We start from the raw sequence: 20,128 nt of genomic DNA on the forward strand, positions 1-20,128 counted from the left end.
TTTGGCATTTCGGTCCATCATATGTACAGATCAAAGTCAATCCAAAGGGGTACTATTTTCTGTTACAATGAAAATATTTTCATTACTTGTTCATATACCATCTAACAAGAAGTTTTTCTTTCTACATTAATGTTTCCCTCTGCTCTCAGCATGCAGGTTATAACACTGCTCATAATGGTTTGTAGTATTTCTTTTTAATGGTATCACAGAAGTCTTTCTTCTCAATATATGAAAAGTTTTTGCAAATGCATTAGAAAATATGAAAATTCTCTTCAGCTTTTTCCTAGAAGTGTCCTTGGTTTGCTTACAGTTGGTTATTTTGGGTGGCATAAGGCTATTTAGGAGTCATATGTTGCCCACTCAGTCCCTTCTAATACATAATACTTAAATTACAGCACATGTAAGACAGTGGAAAGCCACCTCTAATTTGTTCTCATTCTCAGCTAAAAGCCAGCATATAAACTCTGCTTTTTCTATAACAAAAGGCATGGGCTAACATAAATGTCATTTAATTATATACTTTATATGCCTTGTGAGGCAAAACCAAGATTTATGCCTGGTGTAAACTGCCAGGCAGTAACATGGAGTTGCCTTAAACTGTTGGTCCTCTATTGAGACCTCAAAGAAAAACAGCTTGAGGGGAAGAAAGATTTGGTAATACAGTTGCTGATCTGCCCAGGGATAAGACTGACCCTGCCAGGGATCACTTCACTTACCCCACATCTGTGTGTGTGTTTTCGTGTGCGTCTGGCTTGGGGGGACGACGCTCGATTATCTTAATGGTTTCACGGGCAAAAGGCATCCCAGTACCGACACCAGTACGGTGTCGGGACGGGCACCCAGGCCCCCCTGCGTGTGTATGCATGAAAAGAGGGAGCTTCTCCGGCACCTCGAGGCAGGCAGAGCCGGGTAAAAGCCGTCCATAAGCCGGCAGTGGGCCGGGATGGCGGGGGAGCACCTGCGGGGCGCCGGGATGGGCGGGGGTCGGCCCGGCTGAGGGGAACGGCTCGCACCTCTTATGGGGGGGGAGCAACCGCGGCAGGGAGAGGGAGGAGGAGAAAAGGAAGCCGAGGAGAGGGGCTGAGGAGAAGCGGGAGGGAAGCGAGCCGGGGTCTAGAGGAGGAGCTGAGTGCAGGGAGGGGGCGGCGGCGGGCAGGGGCTCAGTCGGGCCGGGAGCTGACGGCCGCCGGAGCGGCGGGCAGGCAGGCAGGCAGGCAGGCAGGCGGGCGGGAGGCGGCCGGGGACAGGTGCGGGAGCCGCCTACAGCCGCAGGGCGGTGGCTGCCCGCGGGGCCGGGGGCTCGGCCCGGCAGCGCGGCAGCGGCCCCCGGGCCCTATGGTGCCGCGGTGGGACCCGGCTCCTCCTCGCCGCCTTCGAAAGGGGCCCGCGGAGCGGCGCGGGGCAGCGGAGCCCGCCGGCCCCGGCTCTTGGCTGGCATGAGGAACCTGCCGATCCTCGTCCTCTCCCTCTGTGGGAGCCTGGGGCGGGTAAGTCACTCCGCGCTCACCCCCGGCCCCGGCCCTCCAGACCGCGGACGGGTCTTTTCCCGCCGCCCCCGTCGCTGAGGTGCCTGTGCGGAACCCCCCGGGCTCGCGGTTCCCTCGCAGCTGCCCCCGTTCCCCGGAGCGGGGGGCTCAGCGGTGGCCGTAGCAGGTGCGGAGACTTCGGCCCCTCCGCACTCACTTCAGGACACAAGTGACTTCCGCCGCTCGCGCTCACCGGGTGTCCCCGGGCGGGGGTCTCGCAGCGGAGGGGGTCCTGCCCCCGCCGGCACCCCCAGCCCACCTCCCCTCCGCGCTCCCGGGGGCAGGCTCCCCGGCCGCACAGGCAGCGGCGAGCCGGGCCAGAGGCGCAGGCGGCGGGGGCGCCGCCCCGCACCCCCGGGCGCTCCTCAGGGGCCGGCACGGCTCCGCCCCGGCGGGGCAGCGCGGGCCGGGCCCGGGCCCCGTCCCCGGCGGAGCGGCGCTGAGGGTGGCAGGCGTCGGGCCGCTCGTCGCCGAGTCACTTGGTCCTCGCTATTTGCCCCGGCAGCCGGTGGCCCCCACGAGTTTGCGAAGAGTTTTCACAGAGCACTGCCCCGGTACGGTCTAGAGGGTGGTTAGCTATCGTAATACGGGGGAAAAACCTGCATCGTTAATTTCTCTTTAATACATGCAACCGGATAACAACGTACAAAGCATTCAGAATACTAAAGCCTTCAAATTTCAGGCGTCTGCTTTTAACGTCTTTGTATTTTTAAGCATTTCTTCGGTTGTTTGTAAAAGTCTATAACGTTGCTGGAAACGTGATTTACAAAAAATAAAAAAATCTGCCCTCTAAATCTTTCAAATTTTTGTTACTGTAAATTTAAAATAACAGATCGTTTCCACCATAAGCTGGGAAACCATGCTGAAGGTAGATGTAGGCTGCTTGTCAGAAGAAATGTTTTCCTTAACTATTAAGCCACTAAAAACGCCAAGAAACTCCTCAGCTGGATTTCCAGCTAACTGTGTACCTTTACGGTGCGCAACGCTGCAGTCAAATACTGTAGTCAGTATTCAACACAATATGGTTCTGTATTCAGTGGTTACAAAGGGTAACCTACCCTTGGTAAAGCAGAAGGAAAGATGGATGAGCGGCAGCCCTGAAGGGTGCTAAGTGCCCTCAAAATCCATTTGGGGAGGTCTTGATGTGTTTTGGGACGTGGTCAGTGCCACATAGTCTTGAACCCTAAATCTCTTTAGCTTGGTGGAGTACATCTGAATGAAACTGGTGGTGTGTATTAGAGCAAAGTATACTACAGTTTGGCATGCATCCGGGGTTTAAAAAGTAATATGTTACCTTTGGGTACTAACAAATTTATGTTCTCAAAGTAACCTTCGCTATTAGATTACCGATACTGAGAAACTTGCAGTTCTTTTGTAAGTATGAGAGAGAGAAGTCACTTATTCGGCAGGTTTCTTAATTGCGGTAGCTGCTTTGATTTACCCATCATTTAGCTAACATTTCCATTTACTGGAACCTACCTTTCCAAGACCCAGTAATTAAAATACTTTTTGATGAGTAGGAGATCTGCTCTCAGTTACCGAATGTTTGCAGTTGGGAAAAAAATAGTATTCAATATCTGTTATGTGAAAGGAAAATGCAATCGAAAACATTATGTATATATGGGACTTTATTTTACATGGGAGCTATCTGGAACGTAGATAATACATAACAAAATACAGATATATTCAGTATAACGCTGAACTTCCTATTATAAGTGCTAGAAATCTTAATTTATGTTAAGGATCTGTACAAATTCACTTTAAAAAGAAAAAAAAATCTGCCCTGAAAACATATAATTTCAATAGTCAATATAGAGAAAACATGGGAAAAAGGAAGTAAGGTTCTGATGTTGTAGATGGTGAAATGAGACATTTGGAGAAGAGACAGATTTTCATGAGTTTTCGTAACAGCTTCTGCTGTTGTGCTTATGGCTGTTACGCTGTATTTTTAAAAATTGTGCAAGTGGCTTGCCCACAAGGAGACCGCAGAATAACCAGGTTCTCAGTCCTAACTCTGGGTCCTAGGTTCTGGGTCCATGATCACAGCTTAATTAATGAAGTATTGCCATTTTAAAAAACGGTGTCTGACAAATCAGATGCTATTACTGAATTCTGCTATTAAATGTCTCCTAGAAAATGTAAGGGAGAGAGAAGCTTGGAGAGAGACCACTCTTTTCTTGGTACTACAAGTGTGAGGATGAGGGAAGTACAGCATAGTCACATTTTATTTCATTATGCTGTTAATTCATTTGAGCTAATCTCACTGTCCCTTCAGCTCCAGGGGCGTTTCCTATTTTTCCTTTTGTCACCTACTCCAGTCACTTCTCCCATGCACTCTCTCATGGACTCTGCACGTTTCTCCATTAGGCTCTGTCTGCCTCTGTGAATCCAACTGACTTCAGAACAACTTTCTGGGGTCTTGTTTCTCTACCCAATACTGCTACATCCCTGTCTCTTCCCACAGACATAAGCAACCCTTTCTGAAAACCAAGGAACTGGGAGCAGGGCTATAAACAAGTAAAGGCAATAGTGCTTTCATTTTTAAAGGAGTGGGGTTTTCTTCCTCTGTAGCACTTTTTTGAATCAAATAATCATGCTTTGGGGCCTTCAGGAGGTAAAATATACATGGTAGAAAGGGGAAGAAAAGCAAATTTTACCATGTCAAAGAGAATGCAGTTAGATCAGTTTTCATGTTCTGTGATTCGTATTAAACTTTCAGCTTCCTAACTTACTACAAAAGCAAAAAAAGCAAATGGGTTTTCTTTCCTGCTTCAGTCCGACTCACAGTTTTTCTGGAGGAAAAAGTCTCATGAAACAATATTGGTGAATGCACTAGAAAGTAAAATATTTTCTTGTAAATGACAATTGGCCTTGAAATGTTACAGGAAGGAGCCAGTGAATGCTCTAGTAGATTATTATAACATTTTATTTTGAAAAGTCTATGTGTGAGAAGCTAAAATGGGCAATGACTATGTCTGTAAAATGCCTATCATGTACTTTGGCAACGCCAGTGCCAGTTAAAGTTGTGGATTTCATTATTGGTAGTTGCATCCTTCATAAAACATTTTAATTCGTGTTTCAAGCCCCTGGCCTATTTGTTATTTTGACACAGGTGAGTGGTGTCCATCCAGAATGCAGATTTCAGCTGGAGATTCACAAGGAGGAAACAAGGTGCATGGAACTTCTAAAGAATGCAAAGCCAGTGGACTACAAAGGTAAGAAAAGCTGTAATGTAGAGACAACTGGGGTATTCAAGATTTTCTCCCTTTACCTTCTTTGCTGTTGCAGTTGCCAGATTTGTCTGTACTGTGCTTATAATTTTATGTATTTTAGAATTTATGCAGATTTTGCATTAAAGGTACAGCTGCAGCAAGCATGCTGTGAGAGGTGTGCCAGGCACTAGGCATGCACCGGGTGGGACACTATATGGGAGCAAATACTTTCTCATGTTTTAAGCTCCTGCTGCTAGTATTTTCTGACTGGCAGAGAAGCTGCAGGCTGGTGATGACAGGACCAGCAGAAAGAACAAGCTGAGGAAAAGTTGAAAGCCTTGGATCCAAGCATCTCTCTCTAGCTATGGCTGAAAGTAAAGTACTAGTGGCAAGAATGATCTCTGGGTTTCCCAGCAAGAAGATGTCTCAGACAGAAGATCAGATTCACACCCAGAGTACTATAAAGTCATGTAAAGGAAACACTGGATGGTGATGTTACATTCAAAAAGCAAATTCTTTCTGTGACTTTATTGTTTGTATTTTCTCTCTACATAGAAAGATAAAGATATAGATACAGATATGGCCAATAGTAATTTAATAGAAGAAAGAAGGAAGAGGAGATGTATTTTATTATTTTTTAATTTTAGATTTTACTAGATTTCCTTGCTACATTTTCATGTGAGTAGAACACAAGACTGTGAAAAAATGATATTTTTCGTGTAAATTGAAGCTGCTGATAAAGCCATTTGTTCAGCAAGCAAAATACAAAGGCGTCAGGTAAATCCAGACAGCCAAATGAAAAGCAAATCTGTAACATTAAAGTAGCTAGGGCAGAACTTGGTTAAAAGTTTTTGGCTTTTTAGGAAAGTTGGAAGTGTGGATTTATTACTTCTTTTTTGACAAAGGTATTAATGTTTTATGATTAGTTATCTTTTGTAAACCATATGCCAGAACTTGTGAGCAGAAAGCAGTCTCTACACATCTACTGGTGAAAAGGTAAAAGTGCTTCTTGGAGTGCTTCATTTGTGTATGTTACCTGCCCAACACTCCTCTGGTAACGTGAAATATTGAAGGGAAGGGTGGGCTTTCAGTGAGACTTAGAAAAAAGGGAAGGAAATTTTAGATCCAAAGGCAACTGAACATTTTTCAGTTCAAAATACTATTTTGATATTTACAAAGTAATGTTACTTCTAAAACTAATCATTAAATTTCTGTTGTTAAATGATCTTTAAGTGGCTGGAAGTATTTAATTTCAAATTAGTTCTACGAAGCTGTAAGCCTCATCGATGTCCTGCCTTTTGATATGGTAGTCCCAGTATGTATCATCTCAGAATATCTGGGCTCCTTGGAATACTACAGCTCTTGCAGTGCAGTTGTTTTTCTTTGGCAGAGCTAGGTGATGCATAGTGTATTTGATTTTTCATATTCAGTCCTTTTTGAATGAGCTGTGAAGATGATTATGTTACCTCAGGGACCTGCCATCTGCAGTGCCCTTTGAGCATAAACATGAGTCCCAACTCATGATGCTTTCTCCACCTCTCTTCTTGATTTGAATGTGTAACTGCCTCAGTACATACTCTTATATCAATTTGTATACAATAAAATAATTAAAAGGACCATCAACAGTTTGTATTTTACTATAATTTTTCCTTTTGATTAATCCAGATCAGTAATGAGAAGAATTATAATAACAGTGAATAATTTACATGGATATCTCTTCCAAGCAAAATCTTACTGGAATAATTGATCTACATTTAGATTATTTTATTTATATGAGTGGTGAAGAGAGATGGCTGTTACATAAATAATACTAATGTGAAGCCAGATGGAGAAATAATTACTAGCACAGCTTAATGAATTAAGTCTTCAATTAATAAATTCATTATTAGCTATTATAGAGTTCTGAAAGTCAAGCTTTCTGCAAGATCCACTTTTGTGATCCAGATGCTGGTCTGCTCCAAGGGTATCCTTGTGATGCATACTAGTTTTATTTTGGGTTCCCTAGGGGAAGAAAGAAGTTTTCTGTCAATATTTTCTTCATAGCCTCTTTTCATTGGAAGAAGGGTGGCAAACTGCTGTGTAAGAACTTCATGTCTTGGAAGGAGACAGTATGTCTGATGGTGTTGATTCAGCCCTGCAGGTAGTGATAAAACAGCAGTGGAAGGATTTATACATTTAATTGAATGCCTGGCTGAAACAGAGGGAATATTCCATTTTGTAGGAGACTGGAATAAAGCCCCTGTGGTAATGAACCCTTAAAAACTATATGTTTAATGTTATAGGAGAATTTATCCTATGCTTCACATTATAGATACCTTTACCAAGAACCTGTTCAGAAGAGCCTATGTTAAATACATGCATTTGCATTTCCAAAAATATCTGTTCTCTCTGTGTCTTTATTTTCCTAATAAACTCTCTGTATTCATACAAAGATGTAAGGAGTATTTTGAGCAGAGACTTGCAGATTGTCACAGTGATACTCTGACTGCTGATAAAGAAGAATTACTAATGAAAATTGGCAAGCTGGAACTAGTCCAAGTCCTAGCTCCACATTTAAAACTCGTAGTACTCTTGAAACATAATTCATTACAATAAATACACAAAACCTATTTAACTTTTTCGTGAGTGGGAAAGATGGTTATACAGCCCTTGTCACGCTTTTCTAACTGTAGTATGTGCTACCTGCCTCACAAAAGCTCTAATGAAATCTAGTGGAAGGTTCTGTCTAGAATTTGGAAATAAAGGTTCACTGAGATTTTCTGCAGGGGGCTTGGGTCTCCATTATCAAAAATCAGTGGGAATTTTTTCATTAACTTCTTGGGTACCTGCGAAGCCTTCACACCTCTATGTAACATGCTCCAGAATTTGGCTGGCATGCACAGCTACTGAATTTTGGAGGATCTTACAGGATCGTATGGGACAGGCAGTTTCTCCTTTGGCCTAGCTGCAATTGTGTATGGAATACTTTATCTAATGCTTCTCAGCTCCCAGTTAGGGAGGCATAAAGGAAAGATTTAGAGGTGTTTGTATTGGTTTGATTTTTTTTTTTTTTTACATAATAAAATGATGTTATAATCATCTTACCTGAGCTGCCTCATAACATGGGCTGTAGAATTTCAACGAGTAATTTTTGTAGTGCACCTAAAAATCATTGACTGTGAAGTCTATGAAGGACTTGCTGACTTCATGGCTTAATAAAGGAATAGTGTGTTTTGCAAGGAAACACTGTATAAATACTGTGTAAATATCCTCTGAACAATGCTAAGGTTATATTAAAACCACAGGACCCAGTTTGACTAAATTCTGCCCATTTGCCAACGTCAAACTGTTAGACATCCGGACCTCCTGCTTTGCACCCTTTGGGGGATTTTCAGACATTATCACATACTCTTCCATTAGTAGAGAGCATTACACTCCATTTAGGGAAGAAAGTCACTCTCCAAAGATCTGTGGCAGTGCCTTCCTCTCTGTAGTGCTCTCCAGCAAATCTAGTTGTTTATTTTATGAAGACTGCATTAGCTTCCATCTGCATATGTTTTCTTCTTTCCTTCTATAATTTGACACCTGAGGTATGGATGCGCCTTAGCTGGAAGCCTAGGAGAGGATTTTTTTTTTGCACTCTCATTTTCGGAGGGCAGATTAATTCCATTCTAAAGAGCTCATAACAGCTACAGGTTTTGAGGTCCATATGGGAAAACACTAATTTATCTTTTACCTGCTACCCATGGCTTGTATTCTTAAAAAAATAGATAGCACCCAATGAAAGTGATTGAAAATACATAAAAAATGGCCAACTGCAAATTCCTCCTTATTCAGTATTTAAAATTTTACCTTATAAAGCAATTGATTCATTTCTGTTCACTTTTAAATGAAAAGTGAAGTCTTATGGTCAAAAATGTTAAAACTCAGTCAGCAGACTTTATAACAAGGTTCTACAACAAAAAGTTCTAAAAAGATATAATTATGAAAAAATGACGCCTGGGGTTTTTTTTTTTTTTCATTTTGCACTGAGTGGCTGCACAGTTAAATGAGTCTTTTTGACTCTTGCTTTCCAAAATGTGTTTTTGTGAGACCCGTATGCCAGACAACATTTTTAATTTTAGATATGGCATCTTGACTTTGAGGAAGGGATGGAGACGGAAAGAGAAATGGCTTTGGAAAGAATTTCATAAACCTCTCAAAGAAAGGCTTCATAATGCAGTTAGTAATGGGAAATTAAAACAGACAGAACTACCAAAATGACACTCTCACTTACTCATAAATTTAAAGCGAGAGGGATCAATGTCACTGTGTAATCTAATCTCCTGAATTACACTGCCTGTAGAATTTCACTCAGTGTTTCCAGCACTGAGCTCATGATCTTGTGAATGAAACAGAATACATCTTTCTGAAAGCTCTTCAAAACACTGGGATGAATATGCAAATGTTGGACTCATGCAGGTTGTCCAGAAGTTAGTTTATACAACCAACTTCTGCTGTTAAGGTTATTTCTCTAGTAAGAAAGGTGCCTATTTTGCATTCCAAACCCACACATGCACACACACGTATCTCTGTATCGCACAAAAGGACTGACTGTAAGCATAACTAAGCCAACCTGATGATCACTCTCTCCATATCAGTAAATAGGAGACTTCCACAAAACCAAATGAGGCCTTTCTTTTGCTATGTGAAAAGGAATCTTCTCAAGGTTCCCCCTTTTTTAGTCTTTCCAATCTCATCAAGGTCTTCCATCAGTTTTTGTTTGGTTTTGCAGCTATTTTCTCTGGCAAATGAGTGAAGTTCAGACTGCAGTGCTGCTTAGAGTTATCCAAGGTAGCATTAAAGGTAGAGTTAAATGAGATAGTGGGATCATGGAACTTCCCTTCAAGCAGCACCAGTAGCTCTTGGCAGGACAACTTTAGCTTTCTTGAATGTTTGTGCTGCTGCTTTTCTAGCTGTAGCACAGACATGCTGCTACTTTTTGGTTCACACATTTTTTTATGAGGGGAGCTGAAGGTGCTGCTTTGAATGTTTGTCTCTTTTGGCTTCCATTAATTGAAGTGTCATCATTAATGACACCACATAAAACTGATCATCCGTATGGTGTTGACAATGTCTCGGCTTTGTGGAAGCTATACTTAATTATTTGAGGGCAGAAGAGAGGCAGAGCTGGCTCATCTTTTGGGGGGGCTGGGCAATAGGTGAGAAAGAACCTTGAATGAAAGGAGTTGCCTACTGAAAAATAACGAACAGGAGATAAACAGTAAAGACCAAGAAAATGTCCTGATCAGCCTCATTCAAAAATCTCATGTAATAAAGGTTACCGAGAGTGACTATAACAAACTTCTTTGGAAAGAAGAGAGGCAACATGTGGCCACAGATACACTCTACAATTTTGAAAGTCTGAAATTTCTACCCCACTCCCAAAACATAAATAGAAATTCAGCAGTAGACATTAATAAATGACATTTGGAACCCTGAAAAAGAAAAGTGCACAGCCTTAAGTGAATTTATTGTGTTTTTCAGAAGATTATGAAAGAAATACTGCCCCACATAATTTTGTGCTTGAGTCCTGATAAAGACAGCTGTGGCCGTGGCAGTCTGCTCTCCATGACATCCAAAGTTCAAATACCACAAGGAAGCAATCTTGAATGCCAAAGCAGTAAAAAGCTCCAACTAATACAACAAATAGCATGTGGGTTAGACATAATCCAAACTAACAGAAATATATGGTCCAAATACTTTACAGAGATGTTAATAGTTTGTGGTACGGTTTATATGAACAGGAGATTTATATTTAATGATATTTTTTGAAGAATGCACAGCATGCCTAAATTGGGGCAACGTGAAGATGAAGGTACCTCTTAAAGCTCTGACTACACATCCATTAATATCTTTCCAGTATTATAGAAAATTGTGTTCTTATGGTAAGATTAGAGTGCTGCCCAGTCATAGAAAAATAAATGCTATTGTCTCCAAAGAACATTTTTAGCAATTGGAACACAGAATTTACTTGGGAGAAAATTTGGATGGAAATGTGTTTTCTTTTTCAGAGGGTTTTTTCCTCAAAGTTTTTAGCTGGCAACTTCCAGATTTCCTCACAGTACCTGAAAAAATATGTAAATTACATTAAAAACTAAAATTGGCTTATAGATTTTTGATTCTCTGGTGGGAAACTGTTCTTCAGAAAGGAAATAAGGCATTTCTTCTGAAATGTTTCATTTAGTGAAAAGCCAGTAATCCCCTAGAAATCTCAGTAACAGTATTTTTGCCATTCCTGGTAACAGGACTGGCTTTTGAAAACCTATAAACTGCAAACATTTTAGGTGAATATGAGCTAAACTCTACTGGTTTCGTCATTCTGTTTTAACTAGTTAAATCTGATGTATACTGTAGAATTCCAAAATTCTCCTTGCTGTGTGTGAGTAGTTTTTGTGGACCAGTAATTTAAAAAGTTTACATTTGCATTTCCTCACTGTTTCTGAATCATCAGAGCTTGTATGCACTCTGTACAATTTCACAACAGTGCTTTAGTTCAACATACGTGTATTGGAGCTGCCTCTTGACTGTTCAGCAGCCAGTGTTGTCATTTTCACAGGACTGAAGGCTGGCAGCTCCTTGCAGAGGGGATGATCTGGGGGCCCCAGCCCCGGGCATCGGGCACCTCCCTGGGGCAGGGACAGCTGAGAACAGCAGCCTGTGGGTGGGTGGGGTGTCAGGATCTGGAGCAGGGAACCAGGGTTGGACACAGCCCTGGGATGGCCGGGCAGGGCCAGAGTGGTGGGTCGGGGCCCAGGCAGAGGCAGGCATAGGCACTGTGGTGATGAAGCTGAAGTCAGGTGCACCCACAACATGGCTGAAGGCCCGGCCCTGAGCTTAGATGGAACCCTGGGCAGGGATGTAAGGCTCATCAGGGCCATTAAGGCCGATTAGTGCACTCAGGGCCCTGACAAAAGTAGACAGCCAATAACTCTAGCAAAGTAGCACGGAGCAACAGTATTTTTGCTACTATCTTCTTCCTAGTGACAGGACGAGGGGGAACGGTTTTAAACTGAAAGATGGTAGTTTTAGATTAGATTTAGATTAGATATTAGGAGGAAATTCTTTACTGTGAGGGTAGTGAGACACTGGCACAGGTTGCCCAGAGAAGCTGTGGATGCCCCCTCCCTGGCAGTGTTCAAGGCCAGGCTGAATGGGGCTTTGGGCAACCTGGTCTAGTGGAAGGTGTCCCTGTCTGTGGCAGGGGGGTTGGAACTAGATGATCTTCAAGGTCCCTTCCAACCCAAACCGTTCTGTGATTGTATGATTCTATGATTACCGCTTTAAGCAGTTCTGTTGTGTATTTGCTTTGCTTCCAGTTTGCTAGCTCGCTATTTCTCCAGCACCTCCTTTTCCTTTCTTTCTTACTGTGTGAAAGTGCAGCAAGAATTTCAGTCCCTATATGTTCATAAATTCTCATGCAGCCTAAATGACATGCTGGGGCGTTCAGACCTACAGTCTAGAAAACATTGCCCGTAAGAGGTGAGATTGCTTCTGCTTTGTCAAATTAAGTACAAAAATAAAAATGTTTCCCTGTTTGAAAAATAAACCCTGGACTAGCTGTCAACTTTCTGGCTGATTTTCAAAGCACTTTCTTTTTGTTTCATGTATCATGCACGCCCGGACAGTTTAAAAAATGCTAAACCTCTCTTCGATTTGGCAATTTTTAAAATTCAAATGCAAAGTGCCACCTAGTGGTTAATATATGGATAAAATGTATATGTAAACAAAACTTTCCAGTACAAACTCAGTGTGACACATTTTTATAAATGAAGAAGCACATGTAGGTAAGCAAACTTGTATCTCAAAGACTGGATCTCAGATAGCAGGATGAGGAATGGGGCGGCAATACTTATGTAAGCTGAAAAAATCGAGAAAAAAAATGTAGTTTGTAGTCTGTTAATGTTTCCTTTCATTATAAAGTATCTGCAAGTACATCACAAGCATTAAAGACCGAACATTCAAATAAAGTAAGTGATCTCATTGAAATTAAGAATAGCATCTGCAGTATAATCTGGAGGAACGGTAGGGAAGAGCAGTAGAGGTGTGACACCATGGTCACACTTTCGAGCCAGTCATTGAGTAAAGGTTTTCTGGGAAGATTGATTGTTTCCTTGGATATGCTGCGAATGACACACCAGAGAAATAAATGATGCAAATGAAGAGGTTGAAAAGAGATTGTTATATGTAGGGTGGAGCGGAGTTCTTCTAGACATCACAGAAACAGAGATGAAGAACCTGGGTTTTTTTCTTTGCTAGCTTTATTAATAGGTAAAGAAGGAGGTGAAGAGTATAGTAGTAGAGATGCACAGGAAAAGTCAGGGAGCTAAAGCAGATCAAGAGGTGGACTGGCTTTATATGTGTACATATCAGGGTAAAAGGACAAAAACATTTAAGGCTTGAGAATTTATTGAAGCTGAATGCAGAGACTAATTTAATGAATGAACATAAAAGGATATAAATGTACATTAAAATACTTTTGGGTACTTAGAATATTTTTAAAAAATAAATAAAGAAAATTGCAGACATGAAAATAAACACTGGAGCAATTTAAGTTTGATTTAAAATGTGAGATATTTTATATAGAATTATTGGTAGAATTGTTACTAGAACTAAAACTTAAAACCTTATTTAAAGCTAGAAATAAATATTTTTTGTATCTTAATTGATTAATGTCCTTTGGAGATAGTAAGAAACAGACTTATATATGCAAGAGATGGGTAAAACTTCCAGAGAATAAAAGCGTACATAATGATTTTATAAAATGTGGCAGTGGTGGATGACAGTCCGGAAATCCTAACACTGAATGAATTAATGGCTGGACAGAGAGTAGTAGAGAGTAAGTGAGTAGAGAGTAGAATATCAAGCTTGATCAAGCTAGATATTCTGTTTGCAGAAAGAGACACATTTAACATCGCATTTATCACACCTTCATTTTCCAACAGTGTAGGTATTTACAGCACTGTAGGCTGCTCTGTAGTCACTGGGGAGAAACAGGCAATTGTTGGCAGCAATTAATCTGGCCTGTGTTCATGTGTTTTAGGATGAAGTGAATCATGCTGTGTTACCCTCTGACAATATTGCATACGTCATAGTTATTGTAAAAGGATACTATGGTGGGTAAAGAGCAATATCTGCTTGAAGACCTGTGAAACTCACCAAAGTCTCTGGTTGTGCCACATCTTGAATTTCCAGGCTCAGTGGGAAATTAATTGCTAGTTTCAATTCTGCACAATTAAGCTTGTGTTGTACAATAGAGATATGTTGTTGGGGTGGAAGAGACAAATTGATACGTGTAGTAAGAGTGGACTTGTTAATTGTACCCCACCTCTGCATCAGGGTGTGATTTGCTAAGAGAAGAGAAAGATATATGACTGCAATATTGTCAAAAATCTGTAGTAATAGGAGGAGGGGGAAATGAGGAAAGGTGTGAGTTGAAAGCCCAGAAAAGTGCATATTGTTTAACAGTTGTACTTCTAACAGCCCCTAGCAGCGCACCACTAACACCATCATTTCAGCATTCAGCCCTAGACCAGTTTTCAGAAGCACGCTGTAGTCATTCAGTGGCTATAAATGCCTCCAGGACATTTCAGCAGTTTTCTCACATTTCCTGTACCATAATAAATAAGCCTGTAAATATACATAAATTGAGGCTTACTGGTGACAGCCACTCAAGTTTCACTCTCATGATTGTTGATGCATCTGAATGTAGTCTACATGTAGGAAATACATCTTTTGTGTTATTTCATCTATTTGATTTAATGAGTCTGAAAAAGTATCTTTCTCTCCTGTGCCGTAGATGCCTGTAAAGTCCTAAAATACTGAGGAAAAAATACATTTTCCAGAAAATATTAGTGACTTGTAATGTTTTAAATGTCAAAAACTTGTATACTGATTTCCTTCCTGCAAGCTAGCTTTGAGATCTGATACAAATTGTGTTGATTAATTTGGTGGGACTAGCACTTGGACCTCTGTTTTTCTGTGTAATATTTCATATAAGTGAAGCCTGGATCAGAGTTTTGTGTTTTTTTGTAGAAAAGGTACTAGTGGAGCTCTGAAGTCCACGTGTCCCGCTGCCTTTCCAGCGAAACCTTAGCCCAGTCCATATAGCAGCGTAGCAAAAATTTATAAAGGCCTCAGAACTGTTTGCAGGTTACTGTAGCAAATCCACCATCTTACAGAGAATATACTGAACAAAAGGGAAAATTTGTGAAAGTCATCAGCTTTTATGGGTGTGCATGAACAACTTCCATGACTCATCTCAGCTCTCACTTGTTAGTGGAAATGGGGATGAACTAAAAAGACCTGAAGTCACATAAGATGCTAATTATTCTGTGTACTCCAGGGCTTGTTTATGCTGGCTCAGGCAGTACATCCATCAAAGCCAGAAGAGATGCAATTTTGTCACTATAGTTCTGAGTGATGGCAGATGAAGAAAATAGTTTCTTTGTCTTTCTTGTATGTCACATTGTTGATGTTGTTTCTGGCTTAAAATCAATTGAGAAGGAAGCATGACCTGAATTGGCTGAAGTAAATATTCTTTTGCTTTGTATAAGCCCCAGTGTAGCATCACAGAGATGTAGGACTTAATTTTAATCCAGTACTGCAACTCAGGAAGCACCTAGGCATGTTTAAGTTCCATTGACTTCAAAGGGTACGAAGATGACTTGCTCAGATGTAAACCTCTTAAATTATACGTACATGGCCAAGTCAACATCACCTCAGAGATATCATTACTAATGCTAAAAGAAAAGCCATAAGTGCCGGAGGGAGTAGAGGGTAGTCGGGTAAAACAGAGCATAGTCAAAACATGAGTTAATTCTTAAAGAAACATATGAACCAGCTGTAGGAGCAGATACCCTAGAAAGGACAAACTCTGTGTGATCATCAGGAAAAAAGGAATGATTATGGAGTTCAGAGAGTATTACATTCTGAGTTAGTTGCTAAAAACATGCATTCAAGAGATAAGGACCAGAAACCTGAAAGAGTGAATTGTCAATGGGAAGAGGAACTTCTCAGCCAGCTGTGGAATACAGATAGAAAGAATGTCACTCTCACAGTTCCTAGTCCTAAGTAAATCTCCCTTTCCCTAAGGTAAGGGTAAAAGAAGGAATCCGATATATTGGTCTAGGGAGGTTCAGGTTGGACATTAGGAAGAATTTCTTCTCAGAAAGGGTCATTAGACATTGGAATGGACTGCCCAGGGAGGTGGTGGAGTCACCATCTCTGGAGGTGTTTAAGAAAAGACTGGACATGGCACTTAGTGCCATGGTCTAGTCGACATGGTGATGTCAGGGCAATGGTTGGACTCGATGATCCCTGAGGTCTCTTCCAACCTGATTGATTCTGTGATTCTGTGAGTCAAAGTTACTAAGGGAACCAAAACAATTAGTCCTCTTCAGGTAACTGGAGAACTTGACAAGATGGGGTTAGTCACACAGTATTAAGCAAATTAGAACAGGATTGATTAAAGACAGGTACCTACAGTCTAGATTCTGCAACTGAATTAGCAACTTCAGGCTCGCTTGGGAAGAAATAAGCATTTTTTAGGTTGCAATTCTTCTGATCCATTTTAGATGTTTGCTTTAGAAATATATTAATTTAAACATGAGTCAGCAGTGTACCCTTACGGAGATGAGGTTTAACCATATACTGTGCTACATTAGCAAACGGGTAGATCAAGAGGAGAAATTGTCTGTCTCTATTTGACTCCTGTGAGACTGCATCTCCAGCGGAGTACCATGTCCAGTTTTGGTCTCCTGTGTACAGGAAAGCCATTACTCAGCTCAGCAGAGGGCATGGAGATGGCACTAGAATATGCATCATATAACGATTGACTGAGAGCTGGGTTTGTTCAGCTTGGAGAAGAGTGATCTGATTGCTGTCTTCATCTACCTAATAGACTTATAAAGGGGATGAAGCCAGACTCCTCTCAGATGTGACCAGAAAAAAAATCAAACAAACAAAAAACACAACAAAAAAGCAATGGAAGCAACCTGCAGGAAGAGAAAACCTAATTAGATTCATGGCAAAATTCTTCATGGAGGAAGTTGTGTGTGTGCAGGTTGCCCAGAGAGGTTGCAATAAACTGGAGATTTGGAGATTGTTGGTGCTTGACTGGAAAAGGCATTGAAGTGAGCATGGGTGAGTGTGTGAGGTAATGAACAGTAATACATTTGTTGCATACCTCTTTGGAGGTTGATACAACATACAAGGCAGTGGAGAATAAGGCATTACATGTAATCTACCCATGCAGATAAACTTTGTGAAGTGTTCCCATTAGTAACCCCTTATTTTTGGCCTCATCTTTCTGAATATAGAACAGATGCTGCATTTAGAGCTGTATAATCCTAAGAGGAGTGAAAAAAGACCCAGCCCCATGAACAAGTGACTCCTCTGGAGAATAGCATTTCCTTGGGAAACTGTATAAAGATGACTCTACGGAATTGGTGACCAAATGCAGAATTTAGCCCATAATCCTCCTCTTATCTTCTTTTTTCATCTCCAGTGTCACGGTTTAAAGCTGGGCTGGCTATTAACCAGGTGGCAGATGCTCTCTGTTAACCCTCTCCCCCCCCCCCTAAGGGAAAGGGAAAGGGAAAAGGGAGAGAGACTTATGGGTTGGAAAGTTAAAACAGTTTTAATAAACTATAATAATGAAAAAGAGTATAATAACAATAATAATAGAAATAATCAAATATATACAAATATATACAAAGCCAAGACTGAGAGCTTGGAAATCCTCCTCAGGCAGAGTTGCTCCCCCCAGCACAGGCAGAGGGGAAAATGCAGTAGCTCCCCCTGCCATCACACCTGCAGGCTTTTAACTGGAGAATTGGCAAAGCTGGTACCAATCAGTGGGAGACAGGAGGGCCCCTCCCTCCTGGGCCCCATCTCCAGGAGGCAGTGGGTTAGTGATAAACAGGAAAGTGAGAATGACGTGTATGGGATGGAATACCTCGTTGGTCAATTCTGGGCCACCTGCCCCATCTGCTCCTCCCTGCAGGTGCGACCCCCTTCGGCTCTTCACTCGTAAGCAGTGAGGAATTTAGCAGTGACCTTGGTTTCTCTAAGACTAATTGGCCTGGTTTGGGCCCAACCAGGACATCCAGACCCTATTCTCTTGCGTTCCCTAGTTTACATGTACTTTGAAAGTAACTTAAACTTTGAGAGTAGGGTGCTAGACACTTTTTAAATCATAGAATCACAGAATCAACTAGATTGGAAGAGACCTCTGGGATCATAGAGTCCAACCTTTAACCTAACACCACTGTGTCAACTAGACCATGGCACTAAGTGCCACATCAACACAAGCTGTCAAAGTTTAATTGCAGTAAGATGGTTTAACACAAATATAGAACTTTAAAATGTTTCTTTTCCAGCTTCATTTAACTCAAGTGGCTTGATTTTGGGCATGACCTCACCAGCACAGAGTAAACGAATAGTGAATTGCTAATACTGTAAATATTCTGAAGAACAGTATTATACATGGATATGAGTAGTTCCTAATCCAAGTTTCATGTTCTCTACTGAAGGGTACAAACTGTCCCTTATACTTTCTAACAATTTTATGGAGATAGTACTGGTAGGATAAAAGTTTTGTTTCTCTCTTTAGCGTTAATTACAAATTTAAATTGTCTATTGTCAATTGCCTTAATTGAAGATATAAATGCCCAAAATTTTGCACATGATCTTTTTTTTTTGGAGAAAACTTGAACTGATATAATATGAGTAACATTTCCTTACTTCTTTGTACTCATAATTCCTTACTTTCCTTAATTCCATAATTTCCTTACTTCTTTGTACTCATAAGGCTTATACTCTTATACTCTTCATAACTCTTCACTTGGCTTAGAAGGCATACATTATAGTCACCTTTAAACAAATAGAGCATGCTTGATCCAAGTGCCTGTAGCAGGCTATAGGAAGATTTATGCTCCTTCACAAGATAGACACTACTTTTGAGCCACATTTATAGAGACATCAGCATGGGCAAAACCATAACAAGTAGTTACTGTCTACTACCAACAACTTGTTACTAGTACTACTATAAAACATGCCTACAGCATTTTATGACCCCCCTTTCTGAAATAAATATACAGAAGCATTCTTTGTTCAAATCTCTGTTATTTAGTTTAGGAGAGATTATTTTGTTAGGCCATGACCATTGTTCCAAAAATTCTTCAGTCATGATGTGCTTTCATTTTATTTGTGTTGCTGAGTCCAATGAATGACCTTTACTTTTTTTTTACATTTTCTTAGCTTTTCTTAGCATGATCCCATCAAAATGACAAAGTTTTAATGAAATATTTTGCAATGCATTAACTGACATAAAAATAAGCTGGTTAATCAACAGAATCATGATTCCCTTAACATTTTCATACAAAATACCATCTTTGCAAGTTTCTTGAAAGAGTCTACTTTTTCTTTAACTACTCATCCAAATCTTCCACCAAGTCTTTATAAGGTAAATACAGTAGAATGATTTGGACCAGACTGAGCTTTCAAGTCTGTTACTGCTGGTTTTGTTTCAGGATGTGTTGGAGTTTGGGATAACATCACCTGTTGGCGTCCTGCGAAGATTGGAGAGACTGTCACTGTCCCTTGTCCAAAAGTATTTAGCCTTTTTTCTGGCAAACCAGGTATTTCATTTTAAAGTGTATTTTTGCTGGCTCTCTTTGGTATTTTATAACATAATATGCTAAAAATGGAGGGTTTTGCAGTTTAAGATTTTTGTTTTCTTTTTAAAGAGTTAAAATAATAGATTCTTAATAGAGCTGTTCATGATACATCACGAAAAGACCAAATAATTCTTTGTGGTCCATATGGTGTTCTTTGAGTCAGATACTAAATATATATTCTGATATAGTGACATTTATCAAGCCTGAAGGCATTGCTTGCTCTTTTTGACATATTTATATTAATTATTAAGGCAGCTGAGCTTGACTGACATCTTTAACAGCTGCCAGCAGGTCACATGCAGGTTGTTCCTTCTGCGCCTAGGAGGGGAGCTCTGCCTTGCCTTCGTGAGCATAATGAGCCAACACATAATACCTAAAAATTATCACTATTGCAATTTAAGGTAGTTACTATGAAACCTTTTATTCTGCTTTTTAATGGAACTTGAAAAGAGCTGATCAGTGTCTCGGACTGATGAAACATTAACTGTTTTAAGTCTACCATTTTCTGCACCATCTTTTCAATATATCATACTGTGGTTGAATTTTGCACTTTGGCTTGTTAGTGGGATTTTAAAAACAGATGATGCACACATAGCATTTCACGTATGTATCCCAAAATGCAGCAGGAAAACTTATCGCCATTGCTCAGGTGAGAAACCTTGTCAGAAGGAGCTGGTGAAAGATGCAAAAC

The 20,128-nt window shown here is 40.8% G+C and overlaps 1 protein-coding gene across 1 annotated transcript in view; it reads left to right on the forward strand.

Moving 5' to 3' along the window:
• The first annotated feature begins 1,436 nt into the window (after positions 1 to 1,436).
• The window catches only part of VIPR2 (vasoactive intestinal peptide receptor 2), a 60,075-nt gene continuing 41,383 nt past the window's right edge, over positions 1,437 to 20,128 (forward strand). Inside the window, exons 1-3 of the mRNA XM_068404885.1 lie at positions 1,437 to 1,487; positions 4,639 to 4,741; positions 19,291 to 19,398. Coding sequence (XP_068260986.1) covers positions 1,437 to 1,487; positions 4,639 to 4,741; positions 19,291 to 19,398 — 262 coding nt within the window. The remainder of the gene's footprint in view (positions 1,488 to 4,638; positions 4,742 to 19,290; positions 19,399 to 20,128) is intronic.

Source organism: Nyctibius grandis, chromosome 7, assembly GCF_013368605.1.
Source record: "Nyctibius grandis isolate bNycGra1 chromosome 7, bNycGra1.pri, whole genome shotgun sequence".
Classification (NCBI taxonomy): Eukaryota; Metazoa; Chordata; class Aves; order Nyctibiiformes; family Nyctibiidae; genus Nyctibius; species Nyctibius grandis.